The sequence below is a fragment of the Paramormyrops kingsleyae genome, chromosome 20 (genome assembly GCF_048594095.1).
Source record: "Paramormyrops kingsleyae isolate MSU_618 chromosome 20, PKINGS_0.4, whole genome shotgun sequence".
NCBI classification, from domain to species: Eukaryota; Metazoa; Chordata; class Actinopteri; order Osteoglossiformes; family Mormyridae; genus Paramormyrops; species Paramormyrops kingsleyae.
In genome coordinates this window covers 5,172,976-5,193,216 of record NC_132816.1, presented here as the reverse complement: position 1 = coordinate 5,193,216, position 20,241 = coordinate 5,172,976, and the positions used below count along the sequence as shown (strand labels likewise).

The 20,241-nt window shown below is 47.1% G+C and overlaps 1 protein-coding gene across 5 annotated transcripts in view; it reads left to right on the top strand.

Annotated features, from left to right (window-relative positions):
- Nucleotides 1-20,241, top strand: part of LOC111856375 (signal-induced proliferation-associated 1-like protein 2) — a 97,848-nt gene that overhangs the window by 26,384 nt on the left and 51,223 nt on the right. For all 5 annotated transcript variants that reach the window (XM_023836298.2, XM_023836299.2, XM_023836297.2 and 2 more), the window contains exons 2-4: nt 7,869-9,533; nt 13,864-13,997; nt 15,644-15,832. In XM_023836298.2, coding sequence (XP_023692066.2) covers nt 8,186-9,533; nt 13,864-13,997; nt 15,644-15,832 — 1,671 coding nt within the window. In that variant the 5' untranslated portion in view covers nt 7,869-8,185. The remainder of the gene's footprint in view (nt 1-7,868; nt 9,534-13,863; nt 13,998-15,643; nt 15,833-20,241) is intronic.

Genomic DNA, 20,241 nt, shown 5'->3' with positions numbered 1-20,241 from the left:
ATAAATCTATACTGACTGGCACTAAAAAAATTGAATTGTTTTGAAGTGCTCTTCAAACGCAGCCTTCGCAGTACCTTCCAGGCATGAAACTGTGACATTAGCAATAAAAATAAATAATTCCGCTGAAACGCATTCAGCGTCATGTTCATGGCCCTGTGATTACACTCCTGTTTCCTTTCACAGTCCAAAAACATGCAGTTATGTGTGTCCACAGTGTCCCCCTGCCTTGTGCCCTGTGCTACTTGCCATCGGCTCCAAGCCCCCCTGACCCTGGACTGGATAAGTGGTTATGGATGATGGATGGATGTTCAGGGCTTTTGCCCTTGTCGGACAGATGAATAACCCTTCCTACCAGCTTATGCTTGGAGAAGGGAAAAATAGACTGAATGAGTACGAGCAGCGTTGTTATAAGAGGCATTTTGGTATCACCCGTCTTTTTCTTTTTCACATGAAATGCCCATTCTCTGCTAAAAAGATCTTCTGTCATGGTGAGAAAACAGGCTTTATTGTCATGAGATATAGATGCAAAACACCACAAATTGAGCCATCGCACTCATAGAATCCTGGGTCCATTGGACAGGACGCCACAGGAAGCAAGTAACTGCCAGGACGTGGCGCTGTGGACTAGACAGGAGATTCCAGAACAAGGCGAGTAGTAAGAGGATGGTGGAGCTGGAGCCGATCAGGCCAGTCACTGCCCAGTATATAATAGAGCTTGGGACCTCCTGTATTGATGAACACTAACATAACAATGCCTTGCATGAGCAGCTTCACGTTCCTCTCCAGTGCAGTAGCATCTTGAGGTTCCTCATTATAAATCTTTTGTGTTTTAATTATATGCAACTGATTTGACAGTCTGCTCTAGAGATATACTTGTAGCCGGAGTAAGGGGGGAAAGTGTGATGTAGCCAAAGCATCAACAACATGCACCAGCATCAAAATTGTAATAATAATGCTGAATAAAGATTATCTGTGGTTAAGTTGATGCCCCCTAGTGTTGGCTTTGTAAACAGTCAAGCTAATCAGTAAAGAAGCAAGTCTGCATTTACTTAATCACAAACAGGTCGGACTGTAACAGGTTCACTGTAAAGATCCAAGCATGCAGCAAAGCAAGACCAGGGAAACGATAGAGAATATTTCTGGTTTGTTGGGGTTTTTGGTGACAAGATGTGTGCCACTGCTGGCAGTGAGCGGTATGAAGCACCGGCCTCTCAGCCATAAGAGGTGTGGGTGAAGAAGAAACGTGTCCATACCATGTCACTTGAGGTGTCCTCTGATGCAGATATTTTTTGCATTGCAAAAGCTCTATAACTTGTCTCAATTTCTGGTTTGTTTACATAAGAGCGTGGTAATGCCAAGATGACACCATCATGTTCTGCAATCGGATAAGTGCAGCTGGCATTGTGGGATACGCATGGTCAGTGTGATCAGGTGACGTTGGCTTATCGCAACTTAGAATCCACCTGCATTAAACTGCACAGGGCACAGCTGGTGTAACTTGGCAGGAACATTTTTTGGAAGGCTTGCAGTAGAAGATGGGTGACTTGCAGGAGGAACCAAAAGAAAAAAAATCAGGAACAAAGCCCGCATTGTCTGGGGCAGCATGAGATGGCACGGATCTCCAGCATGGTTTGCTTGATGTTATTCAGAAGCAACCTTGTTCCCCCCGACCGCTGTCCTACGCAGATTGTGCTAGGTCTGTTAGTAGAACCAGCCAGAGAGGGAAAGAGCAGGGAGGCATTGTTTCAGCAGGCTTCGACCCCGGGGTCTCCGGTTTAGAGAGCTTGGAGACACCATCAACCATGGGTGGAGACAAAAAGGGGAGAGGGGATGGCAGAGTCACAGACGCCGAGGCGTTGAAACGCCGGCATGAGCATGAAGGCGGCTTGACTCACTGAAGGAAGAGGAGGACAACCACAACAGTCCAGTGATGAAGCACAGGGCCAACAGCAGGACCTCATAATCAGGCCTAGTGTTTGTTTATGTGCCATGTGCCTTCCAATGGCCTGTCTGTGTGAAATATCTGTTCAGTGGAACAAAGAATATTCTGTTAGGATAACTTTTGTGAGCTGTTCTGTTTCTGAGGACAAAAGGGTTCCGTGTCATACTAAAAATGAAACCACCTCGTTAGTGAGTCCGTCAAGTAATTTTCTGCAGACAGTTGAAGGAAATGCACAGACATTTTGTTCCGCTGCTTGGTCCTGGCTACCCCCTTGCTGTTCTGTCACGGATCTCATTGCATGACTGGCCTTTTTCTTCTTTGCTGTCTGTAGTGTACCGAATTAAGCATCTTCTTTGCTGTTACTCAAGAAAAAAGGAGACCTGGGAGGAGAGGGGTGCCATTGATTCAGTCATTCAATCCCTGTGATTGTCAGTATGGTTCCTTGGTAGTTAGTAATGTTGAGGTCACAGAGACAACAATATATTTTCTGATGATACAGATGCTCTAGGTCCCAGCCATGAGTCTGACCAATCACCTTTACCGGCAATACGAATCTGGCTGGGATGAAGGGGGCTCCGAGATATTTCTGTAGAGGTAACCTCCCTTCTTTTTGTTTGTGCTGATGTGAGATGAAAGAGCAGTTACACCAGTGCCTCTCCCTCATCCTCCACTGTCGAAATAGCAGCTGGTCTAGAAAGTTGCCTACATCAGGGCTTCTGAAGGGCTTTGGGTTGTCAAGACAGGGTGTGGCCTTTCTCAGGCTGTCATAACAAACCGAAAAAGACACGAACCTTCACCATAATAACGGGGCCCTCACATTTTAATTACATGTGTTTCCTTCTCAGGCAAAATTTGATCTTCCCAGGCACCACTTTTTATCACCTTCTTCACGGTTCCCTCATGGTTGAGTCCCTGGGAGCAGAAGAGGACTCTTCCTGGATGGTCTCTGTCCACTTCTGGATTTTCCTTCTTCCAGCCTGTGCAAACACAAGTGTGAGCGACCCAGTGATAGTGCGCATCCTAAATATACCTCTGGGGCCAGGATGAAATCTCTCCTCCTTTGAAGTAGGATGAAAGCTAGAAACTTCCCTTTGTATGTGATTGGACAGTGCCACCAGCTGCAGCATGGCCGTGGCTCTTTAATGGCCCTTTGTCACCCTCCGCTTGTCCGAGGTGCGAACATAGTGGCGTGCGGCCGGCGAGCTGAAAGCATCCGCCAAAGACCTCGCATGCAAAGGCTTCATGAAAGGCGAGGCTTTCCAGATCGTGGAGCCTATTTTCGTCTGCAAGCGGCCCTTTAATTTGCAAGATGAGAGGGCCCCACTGTTCAGGGGATTTGATTTTATTATTTTTCTTGTGCTTTTCTCCATCATGTTTCCTCGGGGTCTGGTGCCGCAAATCAAAACTGGGAAAAAAATTATAGGAAGGTTGTTGTGGCATTGTGGTTACACTTACAGCTGATGGTGGGCGTGGTTATTATCCATGAGGAGGACCCCCCCCACCCCCAGAACGTGGCCCCTGGGTCTTCTGTAAGTGCCTCAGTGAGCGAATCGAAGGTACTTGCCAAAGCCGTGTTAATTAAACGGACACTCCATGGCTCTGAAGTGTACTGTGAAGCTACTGAGACCTGTGTCGTCTTGTCACTTGTGTCGCAGTGTGTAAAATTGGGGGGGGGGGGGGGTGTGTAACCACGTCGAGGTTCCCGTCCTGTGTCCTCATTAACAGTTTGCTCCCAGTTTGACACCAAGGTCATGCGATTAATTGGCTTTTCCTTTTGTCTCTTTTGTTAGCCTCTCGTTTGGGTGCTTAAATAATGGACGGCCGCACGTGCTCCTGTTTGACAAGGATGATGATGATCGCACTGTTTTGCAGCTGGGCTGCGCCATTTCCCTGTCGCTGGGGGACACGAGCGGGCGAAGCTGCAGCATCTAGGCAGGAGGGCTATCAGGAAACCGCTCCTAATGGCTGCAGCAATTCACCCTGCCTTTGCTGAGTGTAGGCTGTTTCCCCTAATTATTTTATAGATTCCTACCTGGTTTCTGTATCTAACAAAGAATTGGCAGTGACAGCCTCATTGATGGACATCAGCGCTGCTGTGTTATGAACTCATGGACATCTGCTTGTGGGGAAAAAGGAAATAATTTATAGTATGTTTAAAGTGTATCCTCTAGGGATCAAAGGTCAGTTTACTGCCTCCCTTCTCCTGGAGGTGGGTGGGGTGCTGCTGTTGACCTACTGAAGCCAGAAATGCATATGCCAAGTACTTCTGGTAAAGTGCTGTTATATACACACACACACACACACACCTGACCAGCCACCCCAGCCTTGAACCTCCTCAATGATGGATTATCAATTTCTACTTGGGTTGCCCTTGGTGACTGTCTTCATTGACCTTGTCTTCTTCAAGTTTCTCTACTCTAGCAGCTTGGGTCCCTTAGCTCCCAGAAAGCCTAGGAAAGGTGCCTGCATCCCAATATGCGTCTCACAATCAAGAGTCCCATCTGGTGCCTTCAGATGTTTTACTTAGGAGTAGCTGAACAGCTGAACTGGCAGCTATCATACAAATTTGTCTATGAACATGGCCCTACCAGTGAATATTAGCTGTTGATGCTGTGAAAAGATTTTAATGATGTAAAATAATCCATGTTACTCTAGGTTAATGCATCCATGGTTTCATGGCTTCTGATAAAGGTAGTGGGGGACCTCTAATTCGACGACAGCAGTCTGGGCTGCTCTTTTAAAATAGTTTTTAATATTCCTCCTGTCTTTAATTAGCCGATGCCTAAAGATTATTTTAAGCCCTGAAGAGCCTTGCAGCCCTCCAGAAATGAGATGAAAGTGAGCCGGCCTTTGAATCGAGAGAGATGAGTTCATTGCTGTAATTAGTCTTTTCTATCTGCAGTGCTCTTGAGAACTGCATTTAACTAATGATATTGCCATCATCTATCTGCTCTGAAGACTAAAAAGTGCACCATACAGCAAGGACCCTGCACCCTTTGCTCGCCACCTCATCCCTGCTCGCAAAGCTAATGGCCTCATGATACATTCCAGAAGATCACTTTACTTGTAGCGGACTCCTGTGCGTGATTGAAGGCTCATGCATGACAAGTGCAGCTCTGACCGCAATGCTCTCAGCATTATTCTGGCCTAACTAGAGTTGAGCAGCATGATCATTATACCAAAACATCGTTAAATTTTAAGCTCCCTTACATTTGGTCTTTGTGCTCTTTGTGAGTAATTTTGTGGATTTTGGTAAAACTGGGTAGATCTCAGCTTTTTGCACCTCAGGATTAGAATCGTCAAGTTGTGCCTGCTATGTGGTTATTGTTTCAGATGTTTCCAGCTTTGATATTCTTATGGGTTTTTTTTACCTTACAGCAGAACAGAACCATGAAGGAATGCCAGTTTCGTGAGATCCCAAAGAATGTTAAATTCTGCTAGAGTGACCAGCGTTCAGTCAGTATTGGGAAAGATAAAACTAGCTTTATACCATCAAGTACACTGTTGCCAGGTGAATATTTCCAAAACTGCTTACGTGTTTTTTTGTGAAGTTATAGGTTAACTTGATCAGACTGGGCAAGTATTGACTTGCAGTGTTAGTGTAGGTGTACAGTGGTGATCTCTCACTGTAATCTCTCACAGGTTTTCTTGTCACACAGCAAAATTTGCAAATTTGGATGTGTAACTGCCTTTACCTGTGCTTTTCATCGAAGGAGAGTATAACATTTCTCAGTTTCACTTAATTTCAACACTGGCCTGTTTCTCCAGGGTCTATTCTAGAGACTGAAGACTTTTAGGCTTAGGAAGATTAAAGTTCTGTAAGGGGGATTTTGTTTCCTAGAGTGGGAGCGGACGGGGGTTTGACAAATGCAAATAAGGCGGTTTAAGCCCTCGGGAATCTACTTCATTGTGCCTGACAGCAGGAGGGATACACAGGTGCAGCAATTGGACTGGGTAGGATTGTTATCACTGATGAAAACATCTATCATGACAGCAGCGCTTGAGTCATGAGTCTCTGGGAAACTACCGGATTCATCTTAATAGCCTTCAAGATTTCTTGTTTATTTGTAGGCACTTTTACTTAATTTCCCAGAGGATTTGTTTGTCTGAATATAAAATGCTTTTCAGTGGAATTAGGTTGTTGAAAAAGTTTACCTGTCTTGACTGCAAATCTAGTCTAAAATGCCTTCAACTTCTTGGTTATGTGCCTTGTTAAAGTGGCAGTGGTTCAGTCCAGAGGCACAGATTAAGGATGGGATGGAAGAGGTTGTCACCTTTGCCCTGGAAAGAGTATTGAGGTGTACTGGGGGCCCCCTTCCCCAAACTGTAACGTTCAAATGAACCTTAATCTTCGGTTTCTTGCTACATGTAACCTGATCCCGAAGGCTCTATCTTTCAGATTGGAGCCGGATCTAACTTAAAGTGCACAGTGAAACTTTGGAAAATGGCCTAAATCTGGTCTAATGTTCAGGTTTAACATGCCACTAACAGGTGCCCGTGGAGAACGAGAAACAGCCATTTGAATCGACAAGTGTACTCTCCTGTATGGGGCTGTCTGGTTCCATACAAACCACAGCGAAAGGTCTGCCCCAGGGGTAACTGTGTCCATTACAGCCCTTCTGGTGGAATAGAAAGAAATCTTTATGACCTGGACTCAGCAAAGCCGACGAGGAAGAGAGAAGGAAGAATGCAGAGAAACCCATTCACAGTCGCTCTCTTTCAGGTTTACAGCCAAGAAAAAAAGGAACACAAAACGGCCTGTTTAACTGCACTTTGCATTTGCCTTCTTATGTGCTGTGTACTTCCTCAAAGTGTAAAGAGACAACTGAGATAATGTACTTAAATACTTTATGGCTCTCTTACAGGAATGGCCTAAATAGGTAAGATGTAAGTGCTTTTAATAACTCCACAGGAGTCTTTTCAAATGTAAAAGCAACCTGATTATAAATTCTTCAGCACCCTGTTGGAGATTGTAAGCCATTAAAGTAAACCATCTCACACTTTGGGCATTCGTTCATACCACTGCTGGAAGAAGACAAATGAATCCATGTCTCCTGCCACTGTATGTCTGGAAGCACTGAACACCACAGCTTTTTCCGTTTGAACCGTAGGACGTAGGTTGTGGTCATGTGACCCTGCATTTCTTCTTCTTAGCTTCTCTGGTTTGTACTTCAGCTACTATGGAGATGGTGCTGAACTTCTGTATCTTTACAAATGATTACAGCCCTTCCCCAGTTTGTTGAAGTAATGGAGCATTTTTCAGTGGCACTGCTTTTAAGTTTCCCTTTTCTCTGATGGAGCATTGGTAATAGTTCTGGCTGTAGCTGGTGAAGGAACTACTTAAAGTTTGGGTATCTTTGTTTGTCTGTTTATTGTTTGTTTTTGTGCACATGGTATATGCTGGATGTGCTTTTCATGCAGTGAGAAAAGGTACACATTTAAGCATTTAGGGGAATATCTGTCTGGGGAACATCCAGCTCAGGCTGGGACCTTCTGAAGGAGGCCCCCCACCACCTATCTGAACCGAGCAGGATTTCAGCAAGGCGCACACAGCTTTGACTCCATGAGGGGAAGTGGAAAGCCAGCTGTTCTAATCAATGGAGTTACAGACTATGTTAGAGGTAGCATGTGGAAATTTAGGACTTTATTTTAACACAGAGGTTCTCAACCCAATTTACTACCTACATAAGTAATTATAGAGCCCTCTCATACCTGACTCAGGCATGCTGGTGGTGGACTCTTTTGGGGGGGGGGCGGTTGAGAACCTGTGCCGTAATGAACTTTCTCTACTCTTCCATAGTAATCCACAGTAGCATGCTTCTGAATAATGTAAGTCCCATAGCCTCATGTCCTCCAAGGATGTAGAACTCCATCTTTCCCAGTATTTACATATTTGTGTTTTGTGTTGTGTCTTCTTCTTCTGTAGGCCCTTTGGAGATTCTGTCTTCAGCGGCTGCTGTCTGGATCTAGCCCTGGTTAGGACGCTGTTGGCTGTCCCGCATCACCACATCAGCCTCCTCTGGCACATGATGGACTCGTGGTAACAGTGACACCTTGTCGCAAGCATATTTGCTGGCGGTTGCCTTGCAGCCAAGTGCCCTCTGCCCACCAAGACGCTAGCTATCGGTAAATGGTGTCTGATGATGTAACTATGAGGGGCCTTAGGAACGTGTGAGCAACCTGAGATTAAGGGCTGACGACTGGGCTGATCTGGGGGCGGAGCCCAAGGGGGAACCAATCAGTATGCAGTCAGATGACCTGTTCAATAAGAAGCTCAGAGCCCTGAATGGGAACATGGGACCTCCGACCCCCAATGCCCAGGGGGCACCAGCGATGCCTAAAATGGGTGTCCGGGCAAGAGTGTCAGAGTGGCCCCCGAGGAAGGAGGGCTGGGAGGGCCGTCCTGCGGCCAACTACGAGAGCTTGGTGATAGACTTTCAGAATGGGCAGTCAAGTCCTGTTTTGGACATGGACGAGCAAGGTAGGGCCATCCTCTTGGACCCTGCCTTTGCTGAATCCAAGTATACCCTCGGGGATATTCTGAGCCACTCTCAACACAAAGGGCTTCATCCCATCCGGCAGAGAAGCAACAGCGATGTGACCATCAGTGATATCGATGCAGAGGACGTGGTGGCTCAGAGTGCCGTCAATCCCAACACTGGGGCCTCTCTGCACCGTGAGTACGGTAGCACCTCTTCCCTTGACCGTTCGGGCTTGTCTGGGGATAGCTTCCTAGGTGTAATGAAGGGCTACCGGCCAGAGACGCTAGATCCTCGGGTAGCGCCACCTATGGGTTTTCCCGAGCTGCTGCACTACGATACCACCGCGACCTCCCTCTCTCCGAGCCTGCAGACGGCGGCACAGATCGCCCGTGGTGAGATCGTGCATCTCCCAGGTTTCGACTGCATGGACGGTGCCCTCCTCTATAGCCGCGACCGGGACCGGACCTTCATGCAACGGCTTCGGGCAGACAGCTCAGAAACGTCGCTATTCCGGAAGCTGCGGCCCATCCGCAGTGAGCACGATGTGCTCCGGCTCTCCACAGAGCAGGATGACGGCGGTCGCTACAGCCGACCCCTCAGCTTCCAGAAGTGCTTTGCCCACTATGATGTACAGAGCATCCTGTTCAACATCAGCGAGGCGGCTGCCAACCGCGCCAACTTGGCGAAGAGAAAGAACACCACAACAGGGGCATCCGCCGCTTCACAGTACCAGGTGTCTGGGGGCATGCAGCTTTGCGAGTCCCCACTAGGCAGCCGGGAGGACCTCAACTCCAAGGAGAGCCCGGATACCGACGAGGGCGACGGGAAGAGCAATGGCCTGGTCCTCAGTTGTCCGTACTTTCGCAACGAAATCGGTGGCGAGGGTGAGCGGAGGATTTCCCTCTCCAGAGCTAACTCTTCCCCCTATGGTGTTGGGGAGAGCTGTTCCTTTGAGTCATCCCTCAGCTCCCATTGCACGAATGCGGGGGTGTCCGTGCTTGAGGTGCCCAAGGAGAGCCAGCCCATCCACCGTGAGAAGGTCAAGCGCTACATCATTGAGCACATCGACCTCGGCGCCTACTATTACCATAAGTTCTTCTACGCCAAAGGTAGGAGCCATAGTCAGTAGCGAGCCCATGTGTTCGCAGGCAGGTGTTTTTAGTTGACCACCACTGATTACCCATAACCATAAATTTTAATGGCCATTTTGTGCAGTTGGATTAGTTCTGGGTTGGTTCTGTTGTCAGTTTGGAGTTTTGAGTCCCCTGTTATAAGTTGTGCTTGTTGTTTTTCTTTTAAAATGCTGTGTATTATCATGTGAGATTTAGAGGAAATGAGCTTAACAGTCTCTCTAGGGACATGACGGTCTACCTGATATTGACATCTCATCTGAACCCCTGTCTTTTCCCAGGGGGTTCTGTTAAAACAGCTTTTGAGCTTCTAATACATACCTTTGTGAGTCTCTTCAGCAGCCTCTTTTTTGCCTTTAAAAAATGTATTTCCCTCCCACAGTGCCTCAACCAGCTTCCTTCATAAGCATATAAATCAACTGGTGATTATTAGCTCTGTACTTTTTATTCCTTCCACAAGGGACAGAATATACAAATTAAATTGAATGACTGAACTACATTTCACCTCACCTCAATAGAGGTTTTTGTACAATTCGTGTAGGCCGTCTGTTAAATATGCATGATGCAAAAGGAAAAATATGCAGTTTTCTAAAAAAAAAAAACTAAATTAGCTACAAGGCAAAACTGTTATGCTGCAAATAGTGTATAAATTGGCGAAAAAAAGGCTCACCAGTTCTGTCAGTTGCACTGCCTGTTGGATGGGTAATGATTTAATGAAATGAAATTAATGATGTTTCAAAAGACCAGCTAATGCAATGCAGGCATTTAAGTAATGAGGTGTATCAAAACCTCTGCAATAACTTAATAAGTAATTGGTTTTACGTCCTCTACAATAATGTAAAATACAATTCATATTCGTATATTTTATGTTCACTACCACAAAATAATTGTGTGGGAGGCACAAACGATGAAATATAGGGCGTGAAGCACAAGGATGGTGCCTGCATGTGAATATCACTGTCTTACAATTCTCAGATTGTGTCTGATGTTCTTCTGCCTTGGGGCTGCAGAAGAGAGATCTGAGGCCTAAATGATAAACACAGAAAACTGCAATCTTCTGGTATAGTCGACATTGTTATGATGCTCCGAGATCTGCTGTGTGAAGTGGTCACTAAGCGAGGGCTACCTCCAATGTACCATGCCCTTAGAAACATCCAGTTTCCGATGGTTTGGCACTGACTACTGAGGGTGAATGAAAAAAACAGCATCATATGATGCGGTGAGAGTCGATGACAGCAGCCACTGAACTGAGCTGATGCCTGGTTTCAGCAGTGCAGGCATCTTGCGGTTTCAATGTTAACATGGAAGAATTCGTTGGCAGGGAGTTTGCCGTTCCATGTGGAGGAAGTGTTCGTGCAGCGAGCTGTAGGGCTGTCGAGATTGTTTTGTGATTTAATTATTTTTTTTCAGTGATTTCCTGAGCAGTTTTGTCCAGTTGGCAGAATATGGGAAAGTCTGTGTGAAATCCTTCCTTACCTACACGCCATCTCATGTGAGGCCTCAGCACCTATGCATCCACAATCTGATACAGTTACCGTTCTTTCTCCCTATCCGACTTGCCTTTGGACAGAGGCTGAGCACTATTACCATGTCACATGCCTTGGCTGCCGGTTTGAAGTCTGTTCCAAGCCAGACGGTACCTTTGGTGTGTTCTTGTTGTGAGGGCAGCACTATGGGAGTCACTTTTATTGCCCCCGATTGCCCCCAAGCAGTGGGGTTAACTCCATAAGGCTGGGCTTTGTGTTGTGCTGTTGTCACCTCTGCCGCAGGTGCCTCGTCACCCTCCCACTTCCCTTCTCTCTATTTATTTATTTTGGTCCCCTGCCCCGGGCACAGTACTGATACCATCGACCTCTCAACTCCATCGCCATTTGGGCGCCAACAAAGGCCAGCATAGCCCGCAGCCGAGGTGTCGACGGTTGAGACTCTCACTCCGTTGCACAGGGAGGGTGTGGGATGCATGCTGGGTACTCTGGGGCAGGAGGGGGTGTTGAGCAGGATCCTTCTCTACAAGAGGGAGGCCCTGCTATATGAACCGCGGGGGGGGGAATCAGTTTGACCCTGGTTGTCAAAGTTCCCATCTGTTAGTGGTAGGGCACCCTGAGGTGGAACTAGTTGGCATCCAGCCACAGAGTCATCAGTACACTCTGCTGTTTGCTGTTGCCCATTAAACACTCTCCTTCCTCAAATGCATGTCACTGCAACTGACATTCCAGTTTTGTTTTCCTAAAGTGTTACTGTCCATTTCTTCTGCTTTAAAATGTTCTGTAGTAACAGTAACGTAATATCCCTTATTTGTATCTTCTGGGAAAAAAAAAGATAGGTTGTCTCGGTCACGACACGTCTTTGAGCCGTTGAAAAGGGCTAGACATTTGCACTGTTTATGTTGGCGCTCAGCATGTGTCTCTGAGCCAGAGCCTTTGTTGCATGGCGAGGGACATACAGAAAAGCAACAAAAGCGGGTAGCAGGACTTCACTGGGCATCCATGAGCTGGAAGTTCTCATGGGCAAGTGAGATATCAGCACTCCATTACCAGTGTTGATATTCAGTGAATACTTCCCGTTCAAGTCGCCAGAGAAGGCAAAGGACAAGGCTGAGGCCCATGTTCATATTTGGGAGTCATCCCAGAGATTAGCGTTATTGACTCTTGGAACTCTTATACCCTGTTTCCACTAATGCAGGAGCTGGTGTTGGGCTTTTTCCCAATCCAGAACTGGTTCTGCACAAAAAACTATTGTGTCCAAGTGTTGCACATATATAATTTAATCAATAACCAATATAGTTTTTTTTTTTATATTGCCGGTGCTGGCAGTGAAACAACTTGCCAGCACTTATTAGTGGAATAACGCTACATTGTTTTTCTTTTATTCTCTGGAAAATGAAAGATTAATCTGTTGACCAGATTTAATAATAAATTATAAACATGTCGCAGGTTGAATAAATAAAATATTGTGGCGCTTCAGTGGCAAAGATCAGGAGCCAGACAGCAATGTTCGATTTTCTTTTATTGCTTTATCATTAAAAGGACAGCGGTAAAACAGTGAGCAAGAATAAACTCACGTACACACAGAGACTGGGGAGAAATACAGCCTTTAAGAAGATAAATGTCGATACAGGGAATAGAGACATACACTGAAAACCATGGGACTTGTGTCTCCTTATTACGGAAGAGGATTAGGGCCACTATGAAAATATTATTTGAATTCTGACTTTAATGTCAGAATTCTGACTTTTTTAGCCTGTCAGAATTCTGAATTTAGAAAAAAATAAGATTAAAGTCAGAATTCTGAGAAAAAAGTCAGAATTCTGACATTAAAGTCAGAATTCAAATAATATTTTCATGGTGGCCCTAATCCTCTTCCGTACCATAATGGCTCATTTTTTTCAGCTCAGCAGCTTAAAAAAATCTTAAAATTTTAAACAGATAAAAAAAAAAACGGAATTCATATGGACCTTTACTTTACTCTCATTCCCACCTGTGTAACGTTTCTGTTCCATTCTTTTTTGAAACCGGTGGAAATGAGGGTAGGTTCTCAAAAGGCACCAAGTAAGAATCAGCTCAATATCGGCGCCAGCTCCATGTTGGTGGAAACGAGGTACAGTATGTGATACTGTTGGGACTCTTGGACAAACTGACCCAGGAAAATGGTTGTATGGGGGTTACTGTGTGTTTTGAAGGCATTTGCTAGCCAGGCAGTGGCTAACACTGGCAGTTTGCAGTTTGGATGTTGCATATTTCTGCATAGCAAACCCTGCAGGTGAAGTGAGAGTGTGCTAAGTGCCACCCAGCCATTTTCAGGCACTGTGGTATAGTGGTACAACATCTCATTCTGGAATGAAATCTGTTCCAAAGTATTAAGGTGCTTAATGCCGTCTCCATGGCTTCAAAGGATTGAACAGTTAGGGGTATAAACTTAAAAGGACACGGTACTGCATGTTCAGTGTCATCCTCATCACCCAAGGCTGACAGGTTGATCTTCTGGGTGGCCTGGACCACCCACCCCAGTAAGCACTGCTGAAACTAGGCATCAGGTCTTTGTGGCCCCGCTGCTCCACAGTGGGTAGGGGGGATTATCCCTCATTGGTCTCAACAAGAGACGAAAAGATAAGCGGATGTAGCTCAGGAGTCTGGAGGAACCTCACTACCCACCACCATCTAGGAATAATTTCTCCATGCCTCCATGACTCGCTCACAGACCCAGCTGCATGTCCTGGGGCATCCAGGCTGGGTTAATGCAGGCTGTTCTGTGGGACAGCTTCAGAGGGATGATGGCCGCCCTTTGAGGTGTTGATTTCTTCAACCCCCAGAGCACCAGAACTACTTTGGCGTGGATGAGAACCTGGGCCCTGTGGCAGTCAGCATCCGCAGGGAGAAGCTGGAGGACGGGAAGGAAAAAGAGGGGTCTCAGTATGCCTACCGCATCACCTTCAGGACCAGCGAGGTAACGTCCCACCAGTCTGCTCAGTGTCTGGGGCTCTGTGTCTCTTCAACATTGATTGCACAGTGCATTGACATTCACAGATCTTGACAGCCTGACTCTTACATCGGCTGGGCACCTTGAGAAACACCTTATCCCTGGATTATATGCAGTGGTCACAGTTAATCTAGTCACAGTTACATAGACCATCCTGTAATAGGATGAGATAAGCCTGCTTTTTGTTGTCAGATTTTGATGGGGGCAAATTTGTTTATTTCTGGCAAACCAGTTGATGTCATAGGGATCGATGCTGGATGTAAGCCAGATTGTTATTACTTTTTTTGCTTTAAATGTGAGAGTATGTTTTTGGCCTTGTGAGTGGTCCAGTCAGATAATGCTCAATTATGCAATGCAGATGGTTTGCCGACCCCCTTAGCAGTGCTAAAAAGTTTTAGGCCTTATACTTTTACCATTATTTTCTGAAAATGCCCATTACCATTAATGGAGATACTTTTGAATATGATACCATACCGTATATGAGTTTTTGAGGTCACCTTAAAGGCTCAGTCACTTGGGAGAGCTGTGCAGATCTGGTATTCAAACCTGAAATCAAGCCTGGGGATGCAGGTCTGAGTGTAGGTGCAGGCCTGTGTGCTTCCCCATAGTTTTTTATTGTGCAGTGATGTGTTTTGGCGCTTGTGAGCTTGCTGGCCAGAATAGTAACACGTGAGACACAGAGGCATTTAAGGGCAGAGTTGCGTCCAGCCTAGCAGACACGCAGCATATTTCACAGCCATTTGTTTTGCCATGGTCGTCCGGCTGCACACGCATGTCTGCGCACACACATATTTGAAGGTTGTTGTTTTTTTGTGTCCTACTATGTCAAGTTCATTCTCTGAATTATGCAGAAAAGACAGATGGATCTGGGGCAGGGAAATGTCACAAAATAAAAGGCAGATTCCAGGCCGAAATGGCACAAAAAATGACACCAACACACAGTCATCAGGGACTTGTGGTTGTAAATGAAAGGAGCAGTTCAATCAATTTCTCGTCCAAACTCCCAAGTGTCTGCTGTGTGGCTGGTGATGAATTCAGAACCGCATTTTATTTGCTAATTTCTGTATGAGCTGATTGAAAGCTTGAGTCAGTTCTCACTTTATCAGTGGATAATATAATCATGTTTTTCATGGCTCTTTGTTAGAGTTTGTGAGTTTTGCCTGCGTCTGGGGCAAAACAAGTCAACAAAATAGAAAAATAAGTGGTGGAAATCCAAGTGGGAAAATTTAATGGGAGTTACATCCAGTGGATGACATGCTCAGCCCCTGATTCTCAGCATTTTACTTGGACCTAATAGACGTGCTGGAGAGGAAGGCGGAATTCACTTCACCTCATTAGCATGTATAACTGCTAACATGACCCTTTGGTCTCATTTCAGACACAGAGTACGAGCATTTGCTGGCATTTCTTAAATTAAGTTGCTTAACTGCACACCTGACCTGGCATCCCAGGTGTTCTTGAGTTCCTATAGTCAAGTTAATGAACTTAACCTAACTTAAAATACTTCCTTTTTGGCACTAGTATGTGGTGTTACCTCACTGTCCTCTGCTCCAGATAAAATGAGGGCTCTTTCTTGATCTTCTCTTGACCTTGACTCGGCTTTAACCCCGAAGCTGACCGCTCTGAGGGGTGCCATCCTGGAGGATGCCGTGCCATCCACGGCGAAGCACGGCACGGCCCGGGGGCTGCCGCTCAAGGAGGTGCTGGAGTATGTGGTGCCTGAGCTCAACATCCAGTGCCTGCGGCTGGCCCTCAATTCACCCAAGGTGCCTGAGCAGCTGCTGAAGCTGGACGAGCAGGGGGTGAGTGAACTGATCTCACATCAGTTACATGCTTCTTTTGACTGTGGGGGTGAGTGAACTGATCTCACATCAGTTACATGCTACTGATGACTGTAGGGGTGAGTGAACTGATCTCACATCAGTTACATGCTGCTGATGATTGTAGGGGTGAGTGAACTGATCTCACATCAGTTACATGCTGCTGATGATTGTAGGGGTGAGTGAACTGATCTCACATCAGTTACATGCTGCTGATGATTGTAGGGATGAGTGAACTGATCTCACACCAGTTTCATGTTGTTGGTGATTGGGGTTTGCAAGAAAGTCACCGAGCTCACTTGTTGTTGGTTATCTGGGAGTGAGTGAAAACTACTGATTGCACATCAATTTGATATCATTGACAATGGGAGGTGCACCTCACCTTGTTATTGAAAGAGAGAGGCCAGGTAAGTGTCCAGTGGCCTCCGGTCTCCAGGTCTCAGGTAAAGACATGCAGAAGAGTGTTAGTGATACAGTTCTGAACTGTAATAAGAATGTAAGCAGAGTATATAAGTCGAGTCTTAGCGATGCAGCTCCCCTTTTTAATGAGTATTTAAGCGGAGCATATAAGCCGAGTCTTAGCGATGCAGCTCCCCTTTTTAATGAGTATTTATGCGGAGTATATAAGCCGAGTCTTAGCGATGTGGCTCCCCTCTGAAATAGTATTTTTTTCCGTCATTCTCCCAACCCTGCGGTGCTCCATCTGGTCAGCTGTCAAACCATGCTGTCCAGGAGGAAGAGGAGGTAAAGCCCGGGGGTGGGGGTAGGGGGTCTCGTAACAAACGCCTTTCTCAGCCTAATTGAAATCTGTGCAGGTCCAAGGTCACGTTCGTAGTTTCCTGCTGTTCTCCATTTTGGCGAGTCGATAAAGTTGAGTCATCCATCACTTTACCTCTTTTTAAAGGTCATAATGTGTAGATGGCTCGTTTAAGATGAGTGGTTACCGAGAATGGAGCGATTCCATTTTCAGTGCATTTGCATTTGGTTAGGAAGTGCTGTTTTGCGTAATTTTTCGGAGACTGAATATGCAGCGGTTTTGTGGGCCGTTACTGTACCCTGGCGAGGCTGCTCCTTGCCTCCTTCCCTCCGTAGATACTGGCTTTCCATGTTTTATCAGCCATCCTCCATGCAGACTGAGGGCACAGAGAGAAGGTGCAACTCACCCAGGCCTTGGCTGTCACATCCCCGCTGAGAGAGCCCGGGCTTTGAGGGGAGAGATCTCGCTCTCGGCTGCCCCCGCTCTCGGAGTTAAGGCTGTGCTGATTGCTGGTAAAATCAGCATGCTGCTGTGACACAGGTGGGTGGCACCTCCCCTGCCAGCAGTGCAGAAGGGAGCGTGTCCATGCCAAAGCGGGCCACATCGGAAGACTCCGCGATTCTGCCCCTTTAGCCTGTCAGCTTGTCAGAGCGACACTTCCGCATTGGAGATGCCCCACGCCACCTCAGGCTGTCAGTCTGCCTCCCCCACTCCTGTGCTGGTGACACTTAGGTCAAGCGCAGGCCGTCTCGCAGCAGAATCAGGTCTGCTTGTGTCGGGGGCTGATGATCAGTGAGCATGCTCCTCCATCTGTGACGCTCGGTCAAGAGCCGATGTCTAAAGCACCTCATTTTCCGGATTCTCTTTTCCAGTTTTTTCATACCACAGTACGGGTGGGTCCTGGATTTAGGGACATTCTTCTGTCTAGATGTCAGAACAGATGTAGCCCACCCCCCGCCGCGTGGACAGCACTATAAATACCACGGTCTCCTTGGTGGGGTGGAGTACGAGGGGGGCTCTTACCCTGTGACCAAATGAAGAGAAAGCACCAGGCCAGGTGGATGTGTCAGCCACAAGGGGCCATGCTGAAAGTTAAGTGTATGTATTGATCAGAGCCCATTTAATTAGACGGCCCTGGAACATACTCTTCACCCCATTACCACATTTTTAATTAACCATTTTTTTAACTTAAACAGTTGGGATGTAATGAGCGTTTCCTCCTTCATGACAAATATTCCCCCCCACCCACCATTTTAAAAACATCTTTTAATGATCTTTGAAAAAAGAGAGCAGCCCTGTGTCTCTGATCATTAAAATCTCCCCTCTCTGGTGGCAATTTGCATCTCAGTGGGTCACTGGGAGTGTTTTGACCTTATTATGGAGATGGAGTGCTGATGAAAGAAAATGAGGAAGTGAGGACTTAGTCGGGAAAATATAAAGGTGTAGCACAGCCATGATGATGAGTAGGCGGGTGCTCTCCCATGCAGGGACTCGGGCTGCCGGGGCGTGACCTTCGCTCCCCTGGGCATAACGCCGTGAGAACGGTCCTCATTTGGATTACCTGCCTCTCTCAAAGAGACACACGCTGAGAGGTGGCGGACAAAAGGAAAGACCCTTTTAGTGGAGACATTAAGAAGAGGAAGTGAACCTCTACCCTGACCACCTCCCCCCACCACCTTTTTCCAGGATCTCTTAAGAAAGCAGTTCAGCCTCAGACAGCCCGCCTTGCCAAGATCTGCTGGGTGCACGATCACAGATCTGAAAGCAGGGAGAGGGGCGAAAGCAGGCTGGTGTGCAGTCTGGGGTTTAACTCCTCCATTAGGATCATGGTGCTGTTTACCTCTAAGCTGAAGCAGTAATGCTGCTGTTCGACAGAGAGTTTCCTAAGCACTTTATTCAAATTAGTAGAAGCATGTGGCGAAACTCGGAGCGTTGACTTGTCATTAATGAGAGACTTCAGGAGAGTGCATGTTCTGAACAGAAAAGGCTCATAAAGTCAGGATGCTGCAAGAACCTGAAGGGTCCTGTTAAGTGTGGATGCTGCACTGGTGTGCTGTTAGTGCAGGGCCTGCCGAACTATTTCTCCTAATGCTGTGTTTGACCCTCAAGGTGAGGTGTTAGGATGGGAATCACTCTTCTGCCCCCAGAAATAAAGCACCGCTTAGACATGGAGGGTCACATGCAGCTAGAAGGCAGCGCAGGGAGAAATATTCAATCAGGCCCTGCACTTGGGTTTTCTCTGCAACGCAGCTGTGAATTGAATGTTTAGGGCATTGTCTTATCCACATATGAGAGGTTATTTTATCTGAACTTGGGACTTACTTTTTTCCGGAAACAGAGGCCACAGATTCACAGACAGCCCTGCTTTGCTGATGAAGACCGACAGGCTTGGTGACGTGAGACGAATGCCTCCTGCCTCCTGAGCCGCGATGGGGGGATTGGGGGGGGGCGGGATGTTGGGGGGCTGTGTAAGGCACGCGTGTCGCAGTATTTGCCCGGGAGGATGGACCTTCCCGATGTAGCCGAAAGAGCTCGGCGCTGATGTCACAGAGCAGATGGGTGACATTATGTAAAGCGCTTGGCAGCGGCAGAGCTCGGTGCCGCTCTGACAGGAAGCGAGCGGGCAGGCAGAGAGGGCGACTTCCTCCTCCCGAAGCAGCGATCAGGGGCCACGGGGCAGCGGGAGCTTCCGGCAGGGAGGGCCGGCCAGCGTTTCCCAGCCTGCTGTCGGGGTCTTCTTCACCGGGAACTTTTCCGTTTTTTTATTCCTAGTATCATGTGAGTCTCCGGGCCCCTTTTTTGCATGTGACGTGATGTGAAATGAAATAAGGGTAGCAGACTGCGCTCTCTTCCTTTCTGTTTACAAGCTTCACCATTGTGAAACGCCTGCTCCCCCTACATCCCTGAAATCTAAGAACAACAGTTAGGGGTACACAAATAATGACACCCCACCCCCACCCTGTCAGTTTCTTCCTTTAACCGGACATGCGTTCGGGCTGGCTGGGCCGCTCCTGAACCCACAAACACCCCCTGCTGCTGAGTGTGGTCACCATGACGACAATGTTAAGATCCATGCTGGTGCCACATCACTTTGACACATAGGGAGCGCTGTTGCTGGTCACATGACACTGAGAATAGTGGTGAATACTTTAATATCACATTCCCCCCTGGGGGCCCTTTCTTGCCGCAGTGTCCCCTCTCTCAGATGTAAAAGGTGGGTGAGCTGCTCATTGAGGGGCTTCTGTTGTCGAGGTCTTATCAATTATTCAGGGATAGCCATTCCGTGGACCTGAAGTGGACATGTAATTTAAGCACTGTCCTATTCTCTGTTATGGGCTCGTGCCATCGATGTTAGCATTTAAACTGCTTTTAAATGTATATTTAATGGTTTTGGAAGGAATGCTCTTCATAAGCACTGTGCTTTCTGCTGTCAGTTGGTATGGTTCAGTCAATGGCGCGGACTGTGTTCGGTCAGCGTTTGTGGCTTTTTGTCATGTGCTGGGTATCACAGCTGACATTCCGGGCTTACAGGACAGTGTGGCTTCTGATGGGCCTCCCTGCACAGCAGCTGCCTGTGATACGGCGAAGATTAATCAGATCTCCCCTCCTAGCCGTCGTCCACAGGTCGGGTTGT